The 16,947-nt window shown below is 43.8% G+C and overlaps 2 protein-coding genes across 7 annotated transcripts in view; one reads left to right on the top strand and one right to left on the bottom strand.

Moving 5' to 3' along the window:
• SAP30BP (SAP30 binding protein) overlaps window positions 1–6,700 on the bottom strand; it is a 28,866-nt gene extending 22,166 nt beyond the window's left edge. The window contains exons 1-3 of the mRNA XM_030462024.1: window positions 6,572–6,700; window positions 6,306–6,415; window positions 3,455–3,502 (exon numbers count right to left, since the gene is read on the bottom strand). Coding sequence (XP_030317884.1) covers window positions 3,455–3,502; window positions 6,306–6,415; window positions 6,572–6,686 — 273 coding nt within the window. The 5' untranslated portion in view covers window positions 6,687–6,700. The remainder of the gene's footprint in view (window positions 1–3,454; window positions 3,503–6,305; window positions 6,416–6,571) is intronic.
• Window positions 6,701–7,193: 493 nt separating this feature from the next.
• Window positions 7,194–16,947, top strand: part of RECQL5 (RecQ like helicase 5) — a 37,678-nt gene continuing 27,924 nt past the window's right edge. For 4 of the 6 annotated variants that reach the window (XM_030461922.1, XM_008494501.2, XM_030461923.1 and 1 more), the window contains exons 1-7: window positions 7,194–7,537; window positions 8,732–8,853; window positions 10,607–11,125; window positions 12,266–12,371; window positions 12,809–12,920; window positions 15,083–15,245; window positions 15,608–15,690. In XM_030461922.1, coding sequence (XP_030317782.1) covers window positions 7,417–7,537; window positions 8,732–8,853; window positions 10,607–11,125; window positions 12,266–12,371; window positions 12,809–12,920; window positions 15,083–15,245; window positions 15,608–15,690 — 1,226 coding nt within the window. In that variant the 5' untranslated portion in view covers window positions 7,194–7,416. Of the gene's footprint in view, window positions 7,538–8,731; window positions 8,854–10,335; window positions 10,443–10,606; window positions 11,126–12,265; window positions 12,372–12,808; window positions 12,921–15,082; window positions 15,246–15,607; window positions 15,691–16,947 lie in introns of those variants that run through there. The other 2 variants (XM_030461924.1, XM_030461925.1) reach the window with 2 other exon arrangements.

Consider the following 16,947-nt stretch of genomic DNA (forward strand, 5'->3'; position numbering starts at 1 on the left):
TTCCCTTTTTTTGGAAGAAAACAGTTATACCTGAGGTGAAAGTTACTAAGTAGGCTCAGGCATCTTTTGAGAATCTGGCATGACTGAACTCTGAGAAATTAATATGCCTTATCAAAATACAAGTTAATTACAGGGATTACATTACTGCACACACCCACCCAGTTATGGTTCTTAGCACTTACTGCTTTTACTTCAAATCAAGACAATTTTTATATTTAAACAAACAGGTTAATTGGCAGGCAAGATTTAAAAAAAAAAGACCAAACAAAATATTGCAATTAAAAGCCTCTAAGTATTAGTACACACCTACACATCATAACACAGTAAAGTTACAGTATGCTGGATCAATAAAAGCTAAACATAATAAAGAGCTGGTGTTTATCAAGAGGTGGTACTTAGTCATGCTTAGTATCCCTCTGAAAGTTTGACATCCTTCTGCTAGATACCCGTTTGGCTGCCTCTCCATACAATGCTACAAGGATACAAAGGGTAACCTTAAAACAAAACCAAAGGAAAAAAAAAAAAAAAAAAAAAATCGAAGTAGCCACCTGCTTTGAAAAACTATTTCCATGTGCCAGGCATTCACTTGCCAAGGGAGTGGCAATATTTATCAGCTTCACTGCAGCAGCTAATCCTGATACCACAATCAAGGCTTAAGAGTTAATGATTTCCCCTGTGAAAACTGCAGTGTACAAGCTGCAGGGCTGGGCTCTATCCTTGACCAACACTTGCAAGCTGTTACTCATCAAGTCCTACAATATGAAGCACAGAACCCTCCAGATAGGCCTTCAAGCTCAAGGTCAGCATTTCATTTAAGGTTCTTTTTCCTCCTTCCTGCAGAGCTGGTTCATTGAGTGAGCTCTGGGGTTTGTATCTTCTTACTGCATCAAGGCTGTAACCATAGCCAGCTGCTGGCAGGAGCCCAAGCCACTGGTGCTCACTGCACAGCCCCTTAACCCTCCTCATTCCATAGCACCACCAGCAGAACCCCAACTTTCACACCCATTTCCACAACACCCCCAGTGTATATTCAGGGCTCAAATTCATCGTTAGCTGATGAATTGCAATGGGTTTACCTCATTTGTGTATGCTAAAGGATTTACCTTCTGCATACAGTTAGATTCAGACCCTGGAAAAGCCCTAGCCAGATCTAAAGAGCCTGTGATATCCATATTTCTATATGTTTTAATATTATTTAATATTTAATAGATGCTTTTATTTACTATGTTTTAATATTTCATTATATTTTATATTTTTATATATGTTTTAGTATTTCATTATATTTTAATGTCGTATTTCCTATGATATCCATGTTTCTAGGTCTGTAATGTCTTACAGTGACATTGATAGAGCAGCTACAGCACTTGTCTGGGACAAAACAAAATAAAGTCGTCCAAAACTGTTAGCAAATAATGATCAAGTGCCTCCTTTTTTGTCACACTTTGGATTTACAGTAACTAGAACTCTGTCACTAGTTGTCATAGATATTGCAGGCTCAAGGGAATGAGGAAGGAGAACACTGCCACTTGGTGGAAAAGTGGGATAGGAAACATGTGCAACAGCTTCAAGTAAAACTACTTTGACAATCATGTTCCACCTGTCCCCATCCCAAGGAAATTTCTTAACAGCATGGCTAGGACAGCTCCATCAGAGCCTGGCAGGATGCCCTGCAGCAACATGGCCCCTCCACAACCCGCACAGCACTCTGCTGCCTTGCAGTGTGCTGCTTGCTGCTGCCTCTCCTCCAAGTGCTAGCTGGCTATTTAGAACTGAAAAAAACAAACAAACCCAAAAGGCCAGAAGAGGCTGTTCCCTTTTTCTGTTATGTATGGAGACAACTGTTACTGATGACATGGAAGTCTGAAACTGCCAAAGTTCAGATCTCCCTCACTGCTATTCTTCTCACCTTTCATGCCCAGCTAGGAATTAAATTATTTTTTTGCCTTTCAAAGTTTAACTTCACTTTACATTTTTCACTTCTTGCAGAGTTCCTTCTACAGAGCTTATCCAAGGTATCAAATGCTTTTAATCCTCAGTGTTTCTTTGCTTCCCCACTGAAGCTGAAACACTGCTGTGTATAGCTCTTCCTAATGACAAAATGCATGTAGACCACAGCACACAGAACTCACTGAAATCCAGAAGCTTTTTAAACAAGCCAACATGAAATGTCAGCAACATATTGAAGCAGTAGCCACACAATTCAGTGGTAAGGCTTCTGCAAGCATCATTATTCAGACAAGAGTTACTCTAGTCTGATTTTGTTCTTTCTTTTTCTCAGATCTTCTCTCCATTGCTCTGAAGTCCTAGAGCCCCTTTAAGACAGAAATGCATACAATTTCAAAAAGGCTCTACTACATGGGCTGTGGTGATGTACAACAAATTTCTCTTTTAAGGAAAACCTATTTTTCTTTCACAGTATGCCTTTGAATTCAGCAGTTTTTACAGAAACATCTTGCTAGCATGCTTACCAGCCACAATGGCAAAAATGCAAAAGTAGAGAAAAGATAAAAGTGAGAGATTAACTTTCACTCTCTTTAAAAAAAACATCTTTCTTGCAACAAGAACAGGAGACAATACATTCCACTAAGTGCCTACTACCTTATGCCAAAGGCATTAATGATACTTCACACAAGACTTGTGTACAGTAGAGCTGCCAAGGTTGTCAATCATGTAACACTATGAACCCATAAAAATGTTGTGGATATTGGAAGAAGGTGCTGCTATAAAACTAATTTAAACAGACTAGCTAAACACATTCATTTGTCTTCATCTTGTCCTACACTAATTCAAATGCCCTAAAAAAACCCTTCAGTTTGCAGCACAGTCCTCTGGTTTCCTCACAATCTGTGCTGTTACAAACCTGTTGTCCAGCAGAAATAGGACGTAAACCCAAGAGAAAGATGACTTCAACTACTTATGATTCAACTATATATTCAACTGTTACCTGGGGATCTTATTTCACTTTATAAATTTTAAACATAGCCTTTAGAAAACTGCTTCATTCAGAAGGACAGAAAGAGAGATGGAGACAACTGAACTATCTGGACATGTTTAATGACCTCTAGGAGCACGAGATCATTTATTCATCAGTTTGTTCTAAATGAAAAGAGTATTCTGACTAACACCAGTCATAAGAGAACTCTGTACCGAATACTACATCTCCCAGATCACTGCAAAATAGGTGTGATGCTGTCAGAAAACCCACCTCAGATCTAATGCACAAGATGACTGAGTTGACGAATGCAGATCTTCATCATGACAGCCCACAGTGCAACTGTTTAACTACCTCTGGCAGAAGCCAGAACTGAAGAAACAAACAAACATTTTACAGCAACAAAATGGAAAGTATGAAACTAGCTACAGAAGATCACAAACGAACACCAAGCCATGCTGTTAAGACTTATTCCTCTTGTACTGAACTTCCCCCCCACCACACCACCACACTTTCAAATACCTTTAGGTCACCAGCCTCAGGTTTTTCAGTCTCTGAATCGTCATCTTCCTACAAGACAAGAATTTACAGGATTAAGCTTAAAGAGCAGGCTTGGCAAGTAACTGCACTTACAGCAAAGGACTCCAATTCAGCAGTAGTCCAGGGCCCTTTCCATAGGAGGTAGTTTTGCCCCACCCACTCATGACCAGAAACCAAGTCCTACAGTGAGGGAGAGAAGTGTTTGTTTGGGGGTTATGCTGGTTTTTTAGGCATCACTCAGTAGCAGATGTCCCCACAAAACTCATGTAGCTCCTGAATGTTCAGAACTAGACGATAAGCAGCAACAGAACTGGGAAAAAAAACATTTGTGATTTGATAATTCAAGTCTCTTCCAGATGTCCTGGGCAACTTTTTAAACTTGCCTCCCTTTAGCAGCATTCACAAAAAAAGCAGTATTTTACAAGCCCTGTTATACCCCCAAACACACATTAGCAACGCACAGAGGACACACAGCTGGCCAGCCACCCAACCAAACATGCAGGCTGGGTGAGCGTCTGGCCCAGCACCAAGTTCCAAAGATCTGGTGATGCCAACAGTCACCACATCTCTTATCTGTGCAGGGCTGTCACAGCCTTCTCAGCAGATAACATGAACTTACACAGAAGGAACCACTGACAAATTCCACTGTTTTCAGTAATAGACTCCACTTGTTTTTTATTTCCACACAGAAATAAACTAAAAAACTGGGCAAACTTCTGCCCTGTGAGAGCTTACAACACTGAACTCAGCCTTGTGTACACTACATGAGAAGCAAGCTCCAGCTTTGGTCCCAACTGGGAGGTAAGCCAAGTGCCCCCCCCAGCTACCTCACTGGGCTCCCAGAGCTCTTGTGTTTCTAGGCATAAATACATACTCTGGGTTCAAAACACATCTGAGGTGCAGAACACATTTTTTCATGCTCACACAACTCAGCAGAATGGTTTTGCCTCCAAATTTTGCTATAAATTTCTATTTTTTGCCCCAGAACAAGTACTGGGGAATTTTAGATTCAAAAAGAAAAACAGAAAAGAAGTGAGGTGGTATCTGAAATGGAAGAGTTTGCAATAAAATGCTCAACGGAGCAAGTTCTGGTGAGACAAGCTAGAGATTGACCACACAACAATGTAAGTTTTAATTGCCTGAATTAACATGCCTATCCCCAGAAGTGAGAGAAACTCCCTCACTTCAGCTACTTTCCAGCTCACCTTTCTGAAAGCTACACATATGCCAGTAACTCAGTCTTAATTGTAAAAAATTTGTAACAGTAAGTCTGTAACTAGAAAACAATCATATTACCAAGTAACTTGGTGTTTGTCACAAATATCTCTGCCCTCCAATGTCCCATCTATATTATAAAGACAAAAGCAGTTTTCAACAAAGCAACACTGGGTTAAATCATGCATGTCACAGGTAACTGAAACAGCTTCCAAAACCTCCCAATATAGCAGGGGGAATCAGTGAAACAACCTTAACAAAGGAGCATTACAGAGAACTGCCTTTGAAAGCAACCGAGGCTCTTCAGTCACTGTTAAGGTAGATAACCAACCCGAGTCCAATTCACTCTGCCTTCTAAAAAACAACTCATAACCAGGAGAAGCTCCTAGAACAAGCAGTATCAAGGAAACTCTCAGTTCTGCATGTTTGTGCAGCAACCACATGTACAGGCAAGAGCTCCTCTCTGGCATCAGGTTATTTGCTGCTCTTTTCCTCACAGCAGCCTGGACCTCCCAGAGGATGGACAGCTGCAGCCTGCACTGAAAAGTGTGCATGCAATACACAGAGTAATCCTTTTACCTGCCCACCTGTCAATGCTAAGTACACCTGATTGTGACAAGCATATGGATCACACCTATTGCTTTTCTTTTTAAGCTAAAGAGATGTCACTGGAGGAAGGCCTGAAAGTTTTAGATGTAAGAATCATTAAATCAAGAAAGAAGCTTCTTTACTTTGCTAAGCCAGATGCTAGGCAGACCCTGAATGTTACTGCGTGCGCTTTCTCCAGTTAGCAACAGAACAAAACCAAAAGCAAGAACAAGAGACTGATAGGTTTCTTGTCTGCTAATTAAGAAAACAGATGGCAGAAACAATGAGAGTCTCATAAGAAACTGATCTCAGGCACACAAAGGAGATCTCTGCAAGGAAAGGTATAGTAACAGACCTGCTTTTTGGGCTACACAGCAAAACAAGGAGAAGAGAACACCCTCTTCTTGCAGTGGTAAACAAAAGGCAGTAAAGAACCTCCCCCCTGCCCCATATCCCAACAATAACTTATTGTTTTGCTCATGCAGCCACATGATAGAGCTACATACCCTGTCTCCCAGTGCACCCATTATCTCAGCACTAAAGTGATGTTACAGACATACCATGAAGCTGTGACAAACAAAAGCCTCTCACATCTACACAGGACACTTCACAGCAAGGTAACCTGATGTAGTGAGTGGATGGTGTTATACATGAAAGTAATTCAGGACACCACAGCACTTCATTCTGCTTAATCCTCCAGCTGACCATGCAACAGTGTGTTCCTCTTACAAAGTTCTCCTTTATGTCAACTACAGTTAAAAATAATTTTCATTTAGGGTAGCTTTTGACTTACATGAGTCAAATGACATTAACACAGTTAGTAACAAGAAACACAAGCTGCTGATGGGCTTCCGGACAAATGATGTCTATTTGAAAATGAAGTGAACAGAAATACTTGAGAAGTGCTGAAACCCACACCCGGAGTCAGACATTCCATCATAGCTTGCAATTCAGGGGCTCTATTTTGAGATATAAAAGTCTACAATATATGAAAGGCATCAGGGAAAGCTCTCAGAGCTGAGATACTTACTGACTGCCTGCTGTTGTCATCATCCTCTTCTTCATACCCCTCCTCGTCCCCATCCACACGTGTGAAGTCATCATCTCCGTACGCAACCGAGACCAGGCCTCCTTTTTCTCCTAAGAAGGAAGGGGGAAAGAAAACCATGGGGCAAAGGGGAGGTGACAACAAGCAGGGGCTTCCTCTCAGGGAGAAGAAGGCGGCAAGCTAGGGAAGGGTCCCCGGCGAGGCACACCCGGCCCCGCCGCCTCCCCCAGACCCTTCCCCGCCCTCACCCGTGGCCGCTCCCCCATCGCTTCCCGCCGTCCCGGCTTCGCTGTCCGACTCCGGGTCTGAATCCTCAGCGTAAACGGCCAACGAGGAGAGGACGCTCCGCTTCGCCGCCGCCATCTTCCCCCCCTCCTCACAGCGGCTTTCCGGCGCATGGAGGTGACGTGAGCAGCGCGGTCGCCATAGCAACGCGGCCCTCCTCCCGCCTTCCGCGGGCCCACGGCGCAGCGGAAAAGCTCCGGCAGCCCGCGCAGGGCGGGAGGAGAGGAACCCTCGTCCAGGAGGAGCGGGGTTCCTGTGAGGGAGGGAGAGGAGGGATAAAAGGTGCGCGTCCCGGTTGTAGCGGGGCCCTTTAAGAACTGCCGCGACGTCATCGCGCTGCGTCGCGACAGCACCTGCGGGATCGTGACTGAGTGCGAGAGGGTGGGAAGGGGGTCGGGGGGGGGGGGGGGGGGGGGGTACGGCGGGGGAGGAACTGCGCCTGAGGGTCTGGGAGGACAGCCCCCAGCGGGAGGGGAAGGGGGTGTGAGAGGAGGACCCCAGGGTTCCCGCGCTCCCCCCGTGTGGGTGGGTCTGGGGGTGGGGGGGAAAGGGGACAGCAAGGGGCCCCCACCGCTATGGCCCCCTCCGCCCCAAGGTGTGCTCGGCCCGTGCCCCATTGCGAAGCCTCAGCAGGGTCTGCCCCGGAATCAGTGATGTCGGGATCCCCTCCACTAAAGGAACCGGGATGGCATCCTCGAGGGGCGAAAAATAAAAGAGGGGAACCTGGCAGGGGGAGGTCCCGGCCAGGGGAGGGTGATGGCGCTCCGGTTTAGATTCGGTTCCTGTCACTGTTCGCAGCTTCTCTAAAATGAGCGGCCAAGCCCCCGCTGGCCTGGAAGGCAGGGTCCGGAAAACCCTGCGGAAGGTCTTCGGGTTTGAGTCCTTCAAGACTTCCCTGCAGGAAAGCGCGACCATGACTGTGGCGAGAGGTGAGGCTGTGAAACGCGTCTGATTTCCCCTCCCTCCGTCAGGGTGGTGCTGCAAGAGCTGTGACCATTCCTGCTTTGAGGAGATATCCCTTGGACTCAGCAGGATCTCCAGGCCCTCCTCGGCCTCCTCTGTGCTGAGATCATTTCAGTGGCAAAGGAGCAGGAGGGTGTGATGCACGGAAATTCTCTGAGTGTGCCCTGCCTGTGCTATGCATTTATTTTGTGCATCCTTGTTATTGCATTAACTAGAAAATGGGAGACTTTAAAGTGCAGTCTCCACGCCAGGCATTTGCCAGCATGTTTATGGTCAAATGAGATCAAAACTGTTTACATTTGTACATTTTACATTTATACATTTTCAGATTAAATCTCTCATTGTAGAAATGTTAGACAGCAATGATACTTGCAGAACACTTGATTTCCTGGCATAGTTTGTATCTGTTCCCTGAGTCACATGGCCATTATCAGAAACATGATTTTGCTGCTGTTAAGTACCCACCAGCATCCAAGTGTTGGCTGGAGAGGCAGCTGATCAGGCTGCCAACCATCAGCTCCCCTGGCAGGTCATAATGTGAATAAGAACAGTGTCCAACTCAGCTCTCAGGATATAGTTGTAGTTTTCATCTCTCCAGCAGTTCTGCAGACATGCTGTTGATAACAGACTGGCCAGGAGCAGTGTTCTGCCAGCAGGGTCTGCCTGTTAACATAAGCATTGCCTTGAGTGAAGTGGACACTTACCAACTTATTATCTGTGGTTGAGAATTCCAACCCTTATTTCTTATAATGTACCTTTCTGTGATAAACTTTAAGAGGGTGTGGTAAAGATCAGACATGGGGCTGCTAATTTGGTAATCGAAAGTCTGCAAGATGACTGAAAGCAACTCACCTCGAGGAGAATTAGCATGAATAACTTGTTTAACTTCTTTTTATCTTGGTTTCTGTGTATCTTCTGGTACTTTTGTAAGACTGTTTCTAAATGTTTACACAGCAATCAGAGATTCTTTGAAGGAAACCATTGCAGGCATGTAAAGTATTGTTACGCTTTTACAACCTGGAATTAAGTGTCTTTTGTAGGTATGCCACACACACACACATATGCTGTTTCTCACAGACCAAAAACCTTTCTGCCCCCTGTCCAGTCAGAGCCCTGGGAACCACTCAGTAGCTTTGAGCTTTCTTCTGTTGTCTTTGCAGGGGAGAAGGATGTCTTTGTGTGCATGCCCACAGGGGCAGGGAAGTCCTTGTGCTACCAGCTTCCTGCAGTTCTGGCAGTGGGCATCACCATTGTCATTTCACCTCTGATTGCACTGATTCAGGTAACTGTCTCAGCTGTTGGAAAGCACTGAGTGAAGGGGGTCAGCAGGCACTGGAGGCACAGCTGCCTCTTGTCTTTCTGCCCACAAGCCTCTGTTCTTGGCCTGCCTCTTAATTCTCTTGATGTCTCAGCATGTTTTCCTTACCCTGTTGATAAATGAAGAGGTTGCAACTTAGCTACAGAGCAGAGTAATTCTGGTATGATACTATGCAGTTCTCTAAAAGGAGGCTTTTCTTCTTTAATAATAACCTGGTGGGGTTTATAACTGAGCTTTTCTCCATTTTCCCCAGTTGTCGTTTACCTCCCCTGTGCTACAGAGAAGCAGCAAAGCAGAGTACTTCTAATAGACCAAACTGGATCTTTCCCCAGAAGAAAACTGCTATTTTACCTATAAAGGGTTAACTCCAGGAGTGATGAAGTTGCCTTTGAAGGCATAATTTGCTCTGCATCAAAATGTCTTTCTGGTGCTGTCAGTCTTTCTGTTACCAGAAGAAGCTCAGCTGCTCCTTGAGCCCTTTCATCTGTGACACTTCTTTGTTTTCTGTATTTTGTCAACTGTTTCATCACCTATTGGGAGAAGCAATTCCCTGTAAGAGCAGCTGTAGCATTGCTTAGACTTCTGTAAAGCATCTGTTTAGCTTTGCATGACATCTAGTGTTGTAAGCTGCTGGTTTTGGGTTTGGGTTTTGTGATTTATATTTTGTAACTCCTTTATGGTCTTAGTGTAATATCTAGTAAGAATGAAGATCAGGCTTAGTGACACATGTCAGAAAGGTGTTATAAGTTGTGAACTTTTTCCAAGTGTGAGGATTTCTGATCAGATTCCAACTCAGACAATATTGTATCACTGAAATGGAAGTTAAAAAAATTACCATTGGTAAGATTTGCTGGTGAAGCAGAATGTATCAGAGTGACAAATAGGTTGGGATAGGCTCAGGGAATCCTAGGGAACAGAACTGGAGTGAACCTTCAGAGGTGTTCTCATCAAGACCTGAGATGAGGAGGCTGAGAGTTGATTTTGTGAGCAGGAAACAATGGCTAATAAATCAGTTAATGAAAACAGTTAGTTATTGAGTAAAGTAAGGAGATACTTGTTTTTCAGGACTATTTATATCTTCTGAAATGTTAATCCTTGTGAAGTGCAACTGAGCAGCTTGGTGTAGGGAAAGAGGGTAGAATTTATATGCCCAGGGTTCATCTGGATGTAACTGGATGTGTTACACTGTTTTCTTCCTGGATTTCATGGCTGATTCTCATCTGGACTTGATACTGTTCAGTGGTGATTTGCATGATCCTTCTGTTTTGTCCTATGTCAGCTGTGTTTATAACATCCTTTAGTTATTTTGGAATGAAACACACTCTCTTATTGTATGGTGGTGGCATTCATCTTCCATCTGTCACAACTTGATAGTGTAAATCTTGAGACATGTTGGTGGCTTGTTTCAGGTCACTGTAGCTATGATGAGTCCTTTTGCACAGACCCCTGTTGGTGTTCCCCAGCAGCAAAAAGACTGTCTTAAAGTGAATGGATGCACAAAAATGCACTTGGATGCAAGAGTTCACAGATTTGCTCACAGCTGAAGATGAAAGGTGAAATTCTAAACACCCAGCCTGTAGCCATGTGTTGTCCTGAGACTTGATCCTGGAGGTAGAAGCTGGGGCCTCACCTGGATCTGCCTAGTAGTCTGTCTTGGTGACAGTGACTTTTATTTCCATTTGCCTTTAATTTCTTTTCAATTTTCTATTTATTGTAGGATCAAGTGGATCACTTGCTGGCTCTGAAGATCAAAGCCTGCTCTCTCAACTCCAAGCTTTCTGCCCAGGAAAAAAAGACAATCCTGGCTGACTTGGCAAGTGAGAAGCCCCAGGTAAAACTCCTGTACCTCACCCCAGAGATGGCAGCTGCCTCTTCCTTCCAACCTACTCTGAACTCTCTGCTGTCCCGTAATCTCTTGTCCTACCTGATCATCGATGAAGCTCACTGCGTCTCCCAGTGGGGCCACGACTTTCGACCTGATTACCTGCGGCTGGGCACCCTGCGCACCCGGGTACCCAGCACTCCCTGTGTTGCCCTGACTGCCACGGCCACCAAGCAGGTCCAGGAGGACATTGTGGCAGCACTGAAGCTAAAGCAACCACTGGCCATGTTTAAGACTCCTTGCTTCAGATCTAACTTGTTCTATGATGTGCAGTTCAAAGAGCTCTTGACGGATCCGTATGCCAACTTGAAGGACTTCTGTCTGAAGGCACTTGAAGTCAAGAACACCACTGGGGTAGGTTTTATATTTGGGGAAGGAGGATAAAATGAACAAAATCTATCTTAATGGTCACTGGCCTTCCAGTAATTGGTATGGTCTGTGGTGGGAAGGAGGAGGTTCCTGGAAGGAAAATGCTCACGAATGTTTTTAGTTCCTCTGAAGGTGCTCAGGTATGTTTTTAGTTCCTCTAAAATAGATAAAATGTGAAGGCTGCATTCTTTTCAGAGGTGTCCTCAGAAAGGCATTAGTCTAAAAGAAAATTGATTAGGAATATGCAGCTAGTATTTCTTTGTTTGTCATGTCCCAGGCAATCATTGTATGTTTGGTGTTCTGTACTTCATAGAATCATAGAATAGGCTGGGTTGGAAGGGACCTCAGAGATCATCGAGTCCAACCCTTGATCAACTACCGCCACAGTCACTAGACTATGGCACTGAGTGCCATATCGAGTCGCTTTTTAAATGCAGGGATGAAGAGTCCACCACCTCCCCAGGCAGCCCGTTCCAGTGTCTGATCACCCTTTCTGTGAAAAAATTCTTTCTAATATCCAATCTGAACTTCCCCCGGCACAATTTAAGACCCTGCCCTCTTGTCTTACTGAGAGTTGCCTGGGAGAAGAGACCAACCCCCGCCTGGCTCCATCCTCCTTTCAGGGAGTTGTAGAGAGCAATGAGGTCTCCCCTGAGCCTCCTCTTCTTCAGGCTGAACACCGCCAGCTCCCTCAGCCTCTCCCCATAGGATCTGTGTTCGAGTCCCTTCACCAGCTTGGTTGCCGTCCTTTGGACAGCTGTGGCAGGAGTGAACAGAAGCATTTCAAGTGTTTTATTGAATTTCCTGCTCTAAAATTAATTCCCCAAATAACTTCTGGCAACTCAGTTATAGCCTCTGCAAGTGAGTTTATTGGAGGCAGACTACTTCTTGCCTAGTGCCCACTGGGGACCATATCTGGTGGATGTTTATTCTTATAGGACTTACAAGAAAACTTTTTGTGTCTGATTTAATTTTGTGCTGTAGCAGTATCTTTTCAGTTCTTGCAGAATCAGCTTGTAGAAGAGATGAGCTTTAGGCATCCCCCCTGTCTCTTCCATACTGATGTCTGCAGCTTTGTTGATTGGCTTCAGACAGTGCCATGGACCTTCTTTCCTGTCCTCCCAGGTGTACTCTGGCTGTGGCATTGTGTACTGCAGGATGAGGGACGTGTGTGACCAGCTGGCTATTGAACTGAGCTACCGAGGGGTCAAAGCCAAGGCATATCATGCAGGTATTGGAAGCTGTGTCTGCATCTCTCTGTAGCTGATAGAACTGAACTGTCCCACCTTGAAGGACTGAGTTGGGACTACCTAGAAAAGAGCTTTCTAGGCATGGTCTTATGCATCAGGTCTGTGAGGTACATGTGGGGCCTTCACTCCGCAACTGTTGGTTTTGTTGGATCTTGCCTAATATGTACAACTGGACTAAATATAACAACAGCTTTTATCCCAGGAGAGATGTGAATTTTTCTCTTTGGAACAGAAACAACTGCTGCTGACTTCTGCTTGCTCATGGGCAGAGAGGACTGTGTACAGAGAGGAGTGTGTTAGGGGCTTTGCTCCCAACGGCAGATCAGAGGAAGAAAATCCTCATTTCTTTTCTATTTTTTCTTTTTTCCTTCCCTTTTTTTTGTTCTCATTGTTTCCTTACTTCTTTTTCCATTCCCAGGGCTCAAGGCAGCTGACAGGACTTCAGTCCAGAATGAATGGATGGAAGAGAAGATCCCTGTTATTGTTGCAACCATCAGTTTTGGAATGGGAGTAGACAAAGCAAATGTAAGGTGTGTGAGACTGAGTGTTGTGCACCACTAGAGCCTGAAATCTGAGCAGTGGGAAGGGAAAGCCTCAATCTCTCTGTTACCAGATAAACCTGACTCAAATGCCTGATGAACAGTTGCTAAAACCCACAAGACCAGAGCTGGAGGTTTTTTATCTTAAAAGCAGCAAAAACAAACCTGGAAGGGTTTTGTGAAGGAAAGAACAACAAAGCACTAGAGCTTCTCTTTGTTAGTCATCTTTGAAACCAAGAAAAACTGGAGGAATGCTTGTTTTTTGCCACACCCTCCAGGGTTTCATAAAGAGCCATCTTGATACAATCACAGCTGTCCCTTTCATTTCTCTTTGTGCAATAATTGCTGTTAAATAGCAGTGGGAAAATCTGCAACTAAAATAATTCATACGCCCTCTACTAAAAATCAGCTTTTTTTAGACATTTCCCTTTGCAGTGCAGTGCAGAATGAGTAGCAAAAATGGCAATAATCATATAAAAAATACAGCTTTAGTCAAAGGACAGAAATTTTGCACATGTTTTCAATTGCTGTTCCTCTGGGACTTCTAACCATTACCATAATTGCTCCATGTTGTTAGAATTCCTGTACCACCATATGCAGGTGGTTAGTACTGTGAGCTGTGATCACTTCATAGACGGGTAACTCTATCCCTGTTATCTGCAGCTCACACAACACCCCCAATAGTGCTGATCTTTACTCTAAAATCCTCTTAAAGCAATTGCTCTGAATGCTGCAGGAGAGGGGCAGGACATCACTGAGACAATCACATTGGTCCATAACTATGCCACTCTTCTCTCTGTGTCACTGTGCTGGCAGATAACAGGATCCTGTAGCAATCCACTCCTTTACTGCTTGATATGTGTTACCCAGCAGAGATGTGAGAAGTCTCTGATAGCAACATGAATTAATGATCTGCTAAAACCCCTCTGCTCTGCTCAGAACAGCTATCATTAAAAGAAGTAAACTGGAGCCTAACTGAAATGTGTAGGACTGACTGAGAGAGAAATATACCTGAAATGTGCTTGTTATATGGTTAGTTTCCAAGGAACAGAGTTAAAGTTACTCCTTACAGGATGTTTTTAATAGTTGAAATTACACCTGAGCCCAGGCAGCAACCACTGCTGCTTAGCCTTAGCTCTTTGTTGGCAAAGTTTTAAGTGTGTGTATGTTGTCAACTAAGATCAGGTCTAACAAGTTCTGGAGGTGACTTTTCTGCACAAGAAGGAAAACAGATGTGGTTTGTCTTTTTCTGATGGAATCTGCTCCTTTCTTCACTGCTAATTCAGTTTTGTTTGAGATTATTTATGTATTTCTTTAGTAAACTTCCTGATAGGGATTAAAAGTGTAGGGTTCTTCTGCTTCCTGCCTGGCCTGCTTTTGGAGCTTTTGTGTTTGGAGAAACATGTTTGCCTGCTTTTTGTCATTTACTTTTTTTGCCACACCCATATGCATCATACCTGCCTCTGGGACATGCTGGTTTTGGGCAGACTGGTATTTAAAACTTGGCAGTGTAAAATCCTCTCAACACAGGTATAAGATGAATTGCTGAATATTCAGGTACAAGCAGGTTTAAAGCAGTCTTGCAGTGGTGTGTTGAAAACCTTCCTTCAGAGATTACATAGTTCAGTGATGATTCATGGTCATATTTGCTGGTCAGGAAGAATGCTTACATCTACAAGTGGGCTTCATGAGACAGAATTTCCCATGCCCACTTTGTTGGCAAATAAGTGTCTTTTTCAAATCAAGTATTTCAGATTATGTTCTGTCATGTTCAAACTGTGTGCCACAAAATAAATAGGACTTTTCTGTTCTGTATTTTATAGTTAAATCTCCCAAACTCCTTAAATCTGTGTCCTTATTCTCACTCTGCATAGCTGTACAACTGTATGCACATTTGGGATATTTGCGTGCTGATTCTTTTCCATCCATTTGGAGTGACAACCTGCTCACCTGTTTTTCAGGTGTATTTGTTTTCTTACAGCTCTGCTGCTTTCCTTGTGTCTCATGTTAAGAGGACTTAAATTTCTGCATGCAAAATCCCTTGCTACATTAAATCCTGTCTTCTGCACTTTTGCTGCCCTATTATTTACTATTGATGATGTCCACAAACAGCACAATCATGTATGCAGTTCCTGTTGTCTTATCCCATGCAGATTTGTTGCCCACTGGAATATTGCTAAATCAATGGCTGGGTATTACCAAGAATCTGGGAGAGCTGGGAGAGATGGGAAGCCCTCCTGCTGCCGACTCTATTACTCAAGGAATGACCGGGACCAAGTCAGCTTCCTGATCAAGAAGGAGCTCTCTAACATCCAAGTAAGATCTGCAGAATAGTATCCACCTGCCCACATATGCTGCCTTTGCCCTGATCTGGTTTGCCTCTTGCCTGCAGTGACCTCTGATGCAAAGATTAAATGAGTTTTCCTGGGTCTAGAGCTGTCTGCAGCCCTGTTTCAAGGGATCACAGAAGGGAGAGAAGCAGGAAGGGAAAGGGGTGGCAGAGGCAGTTCCAGCCCTGTTACAGAGACATGGGAGAGCAGAAGTGTGGAGCAGAGAGGGTGATGTCTGTACCTGTTTGCCATATTCATCAGAAGAGTTAGATTTGATCATTGTTAGAGTTTCTTTATCTGTTTATATTTAAATTGAAAACTATAGTTATTGTCCCTGTCTACTTTCAGGAAAAAAAAGGCACCTTAAAAGAATCTGACAAAGCTGTGATGACAGCATTTGATGCCATTGTGAACTTCTGTGAGGAGCTGGGGTGAGTGAGCTTTCAATGTGTGTTTAATGTGGGGGAAGCCATGTACTATCACTTCTGAGGCATTGTTATGGCTGAGATCTTGTATGTCAAGAAACTACAGAATTAATTGCCTGATATTTTACTGTCTGAATGGAAGAAAGTGTCCCTGAGACATCTCTTGCTCACTCCCACCTCTAAGTTAACAGAGATGTGCGTTTTGGAGCCTGCCCAAGTGACTCAGTGATGTTAAACTATAACTACTCTGGCTATGAATTTTACTAGGTTCTATCTTTGATGATGGGTTGACTTAGTTCCATTTGCTTTTGCTTTGATTCCTCCTTCACCACATCATCTCTCTTAGAAGACAAACAGCATAACCAGGGATGGAAGTATGTAGATTTAATGTTTCTTTAAATCTCAGAGGCAGTACTGAGTATCTGTGATTCTCACTGACATTCAAAGGAGCTGATGGTGCTTCAGATGCTTCAGAAACAGGCTCAAATTATGGACATGCCCAGTCTAAATGCAGACTAGAAACCACAACATGCATTGTTCAGGTTTAGTTCATGACTTGTAAGCTGTAATTGTACTAATTGCTGTTCTATGCTGGATAAGACATCAAAGCTATAATTTTGCCTGTAAGAAAGCAGTATGTGTCCACTGACTGAAAACGGCCAACATGCTTCTTGCTTTCCAGTCTGCATTTTGTTTCATTTTTTTGTACCTGTGTCTAAGGCACTGTTTTCTGTGTGACTGGAACATGTGCTTCTTTCCTGATACCTTAGAGAGCAGGCACTCTCCTTGTGGTAATGTCTGGTAAACAAATCCTTTTTTTATGGTGTTGCTTTGGGAGAGTATTGCTTGTACTGAAGTTTAGCACAACAGTGAGTAGTCTCAGAGCACTCCTTTGCCCAAAATCAAGGTGATTGTGGGAAGAAGCTACTAGGAGGCTTCTTGCTGTAACAAGTTCCTAGCCAAGTAAGTGGATGAAACTCTGTTCTTTCTGATGTTTGTTACCAGGTCACAGTGAGAGTGGCTGGATAGATGTCTGTTTGTGTCTTGGTTTTATATAAACAGAGAGGGAGCTGTATCTATCTGCTTAGATGCTAACCTCATGAAACCTTTTATTAGTATTTATTTTGCCTTCATTCCTAAGTAGATTATCAGTAGAGTTGGCTGTGTCAATCATATCTGGGAATGGTCACTTGTGCCATTCCAACTGGAATCACTGAACTAACCTTGCACATGCCAGAAGCAGTCACAGGACATTCCAGGGTG

This window comes from Calypte anna, chromosome 18 (assembly GCF_003957555.1).
Source record: "Calypte anna isolate BGI_N300 chromosome 18, bCalAnn1_v1.p, whole genome shotgun sequence".
Classification (NCBI taxonomy): Eukaryota; Metazoa; Chordata; class Aves; order Apodiformes; family Trochilidae; genus Calypte; species Calypte anna.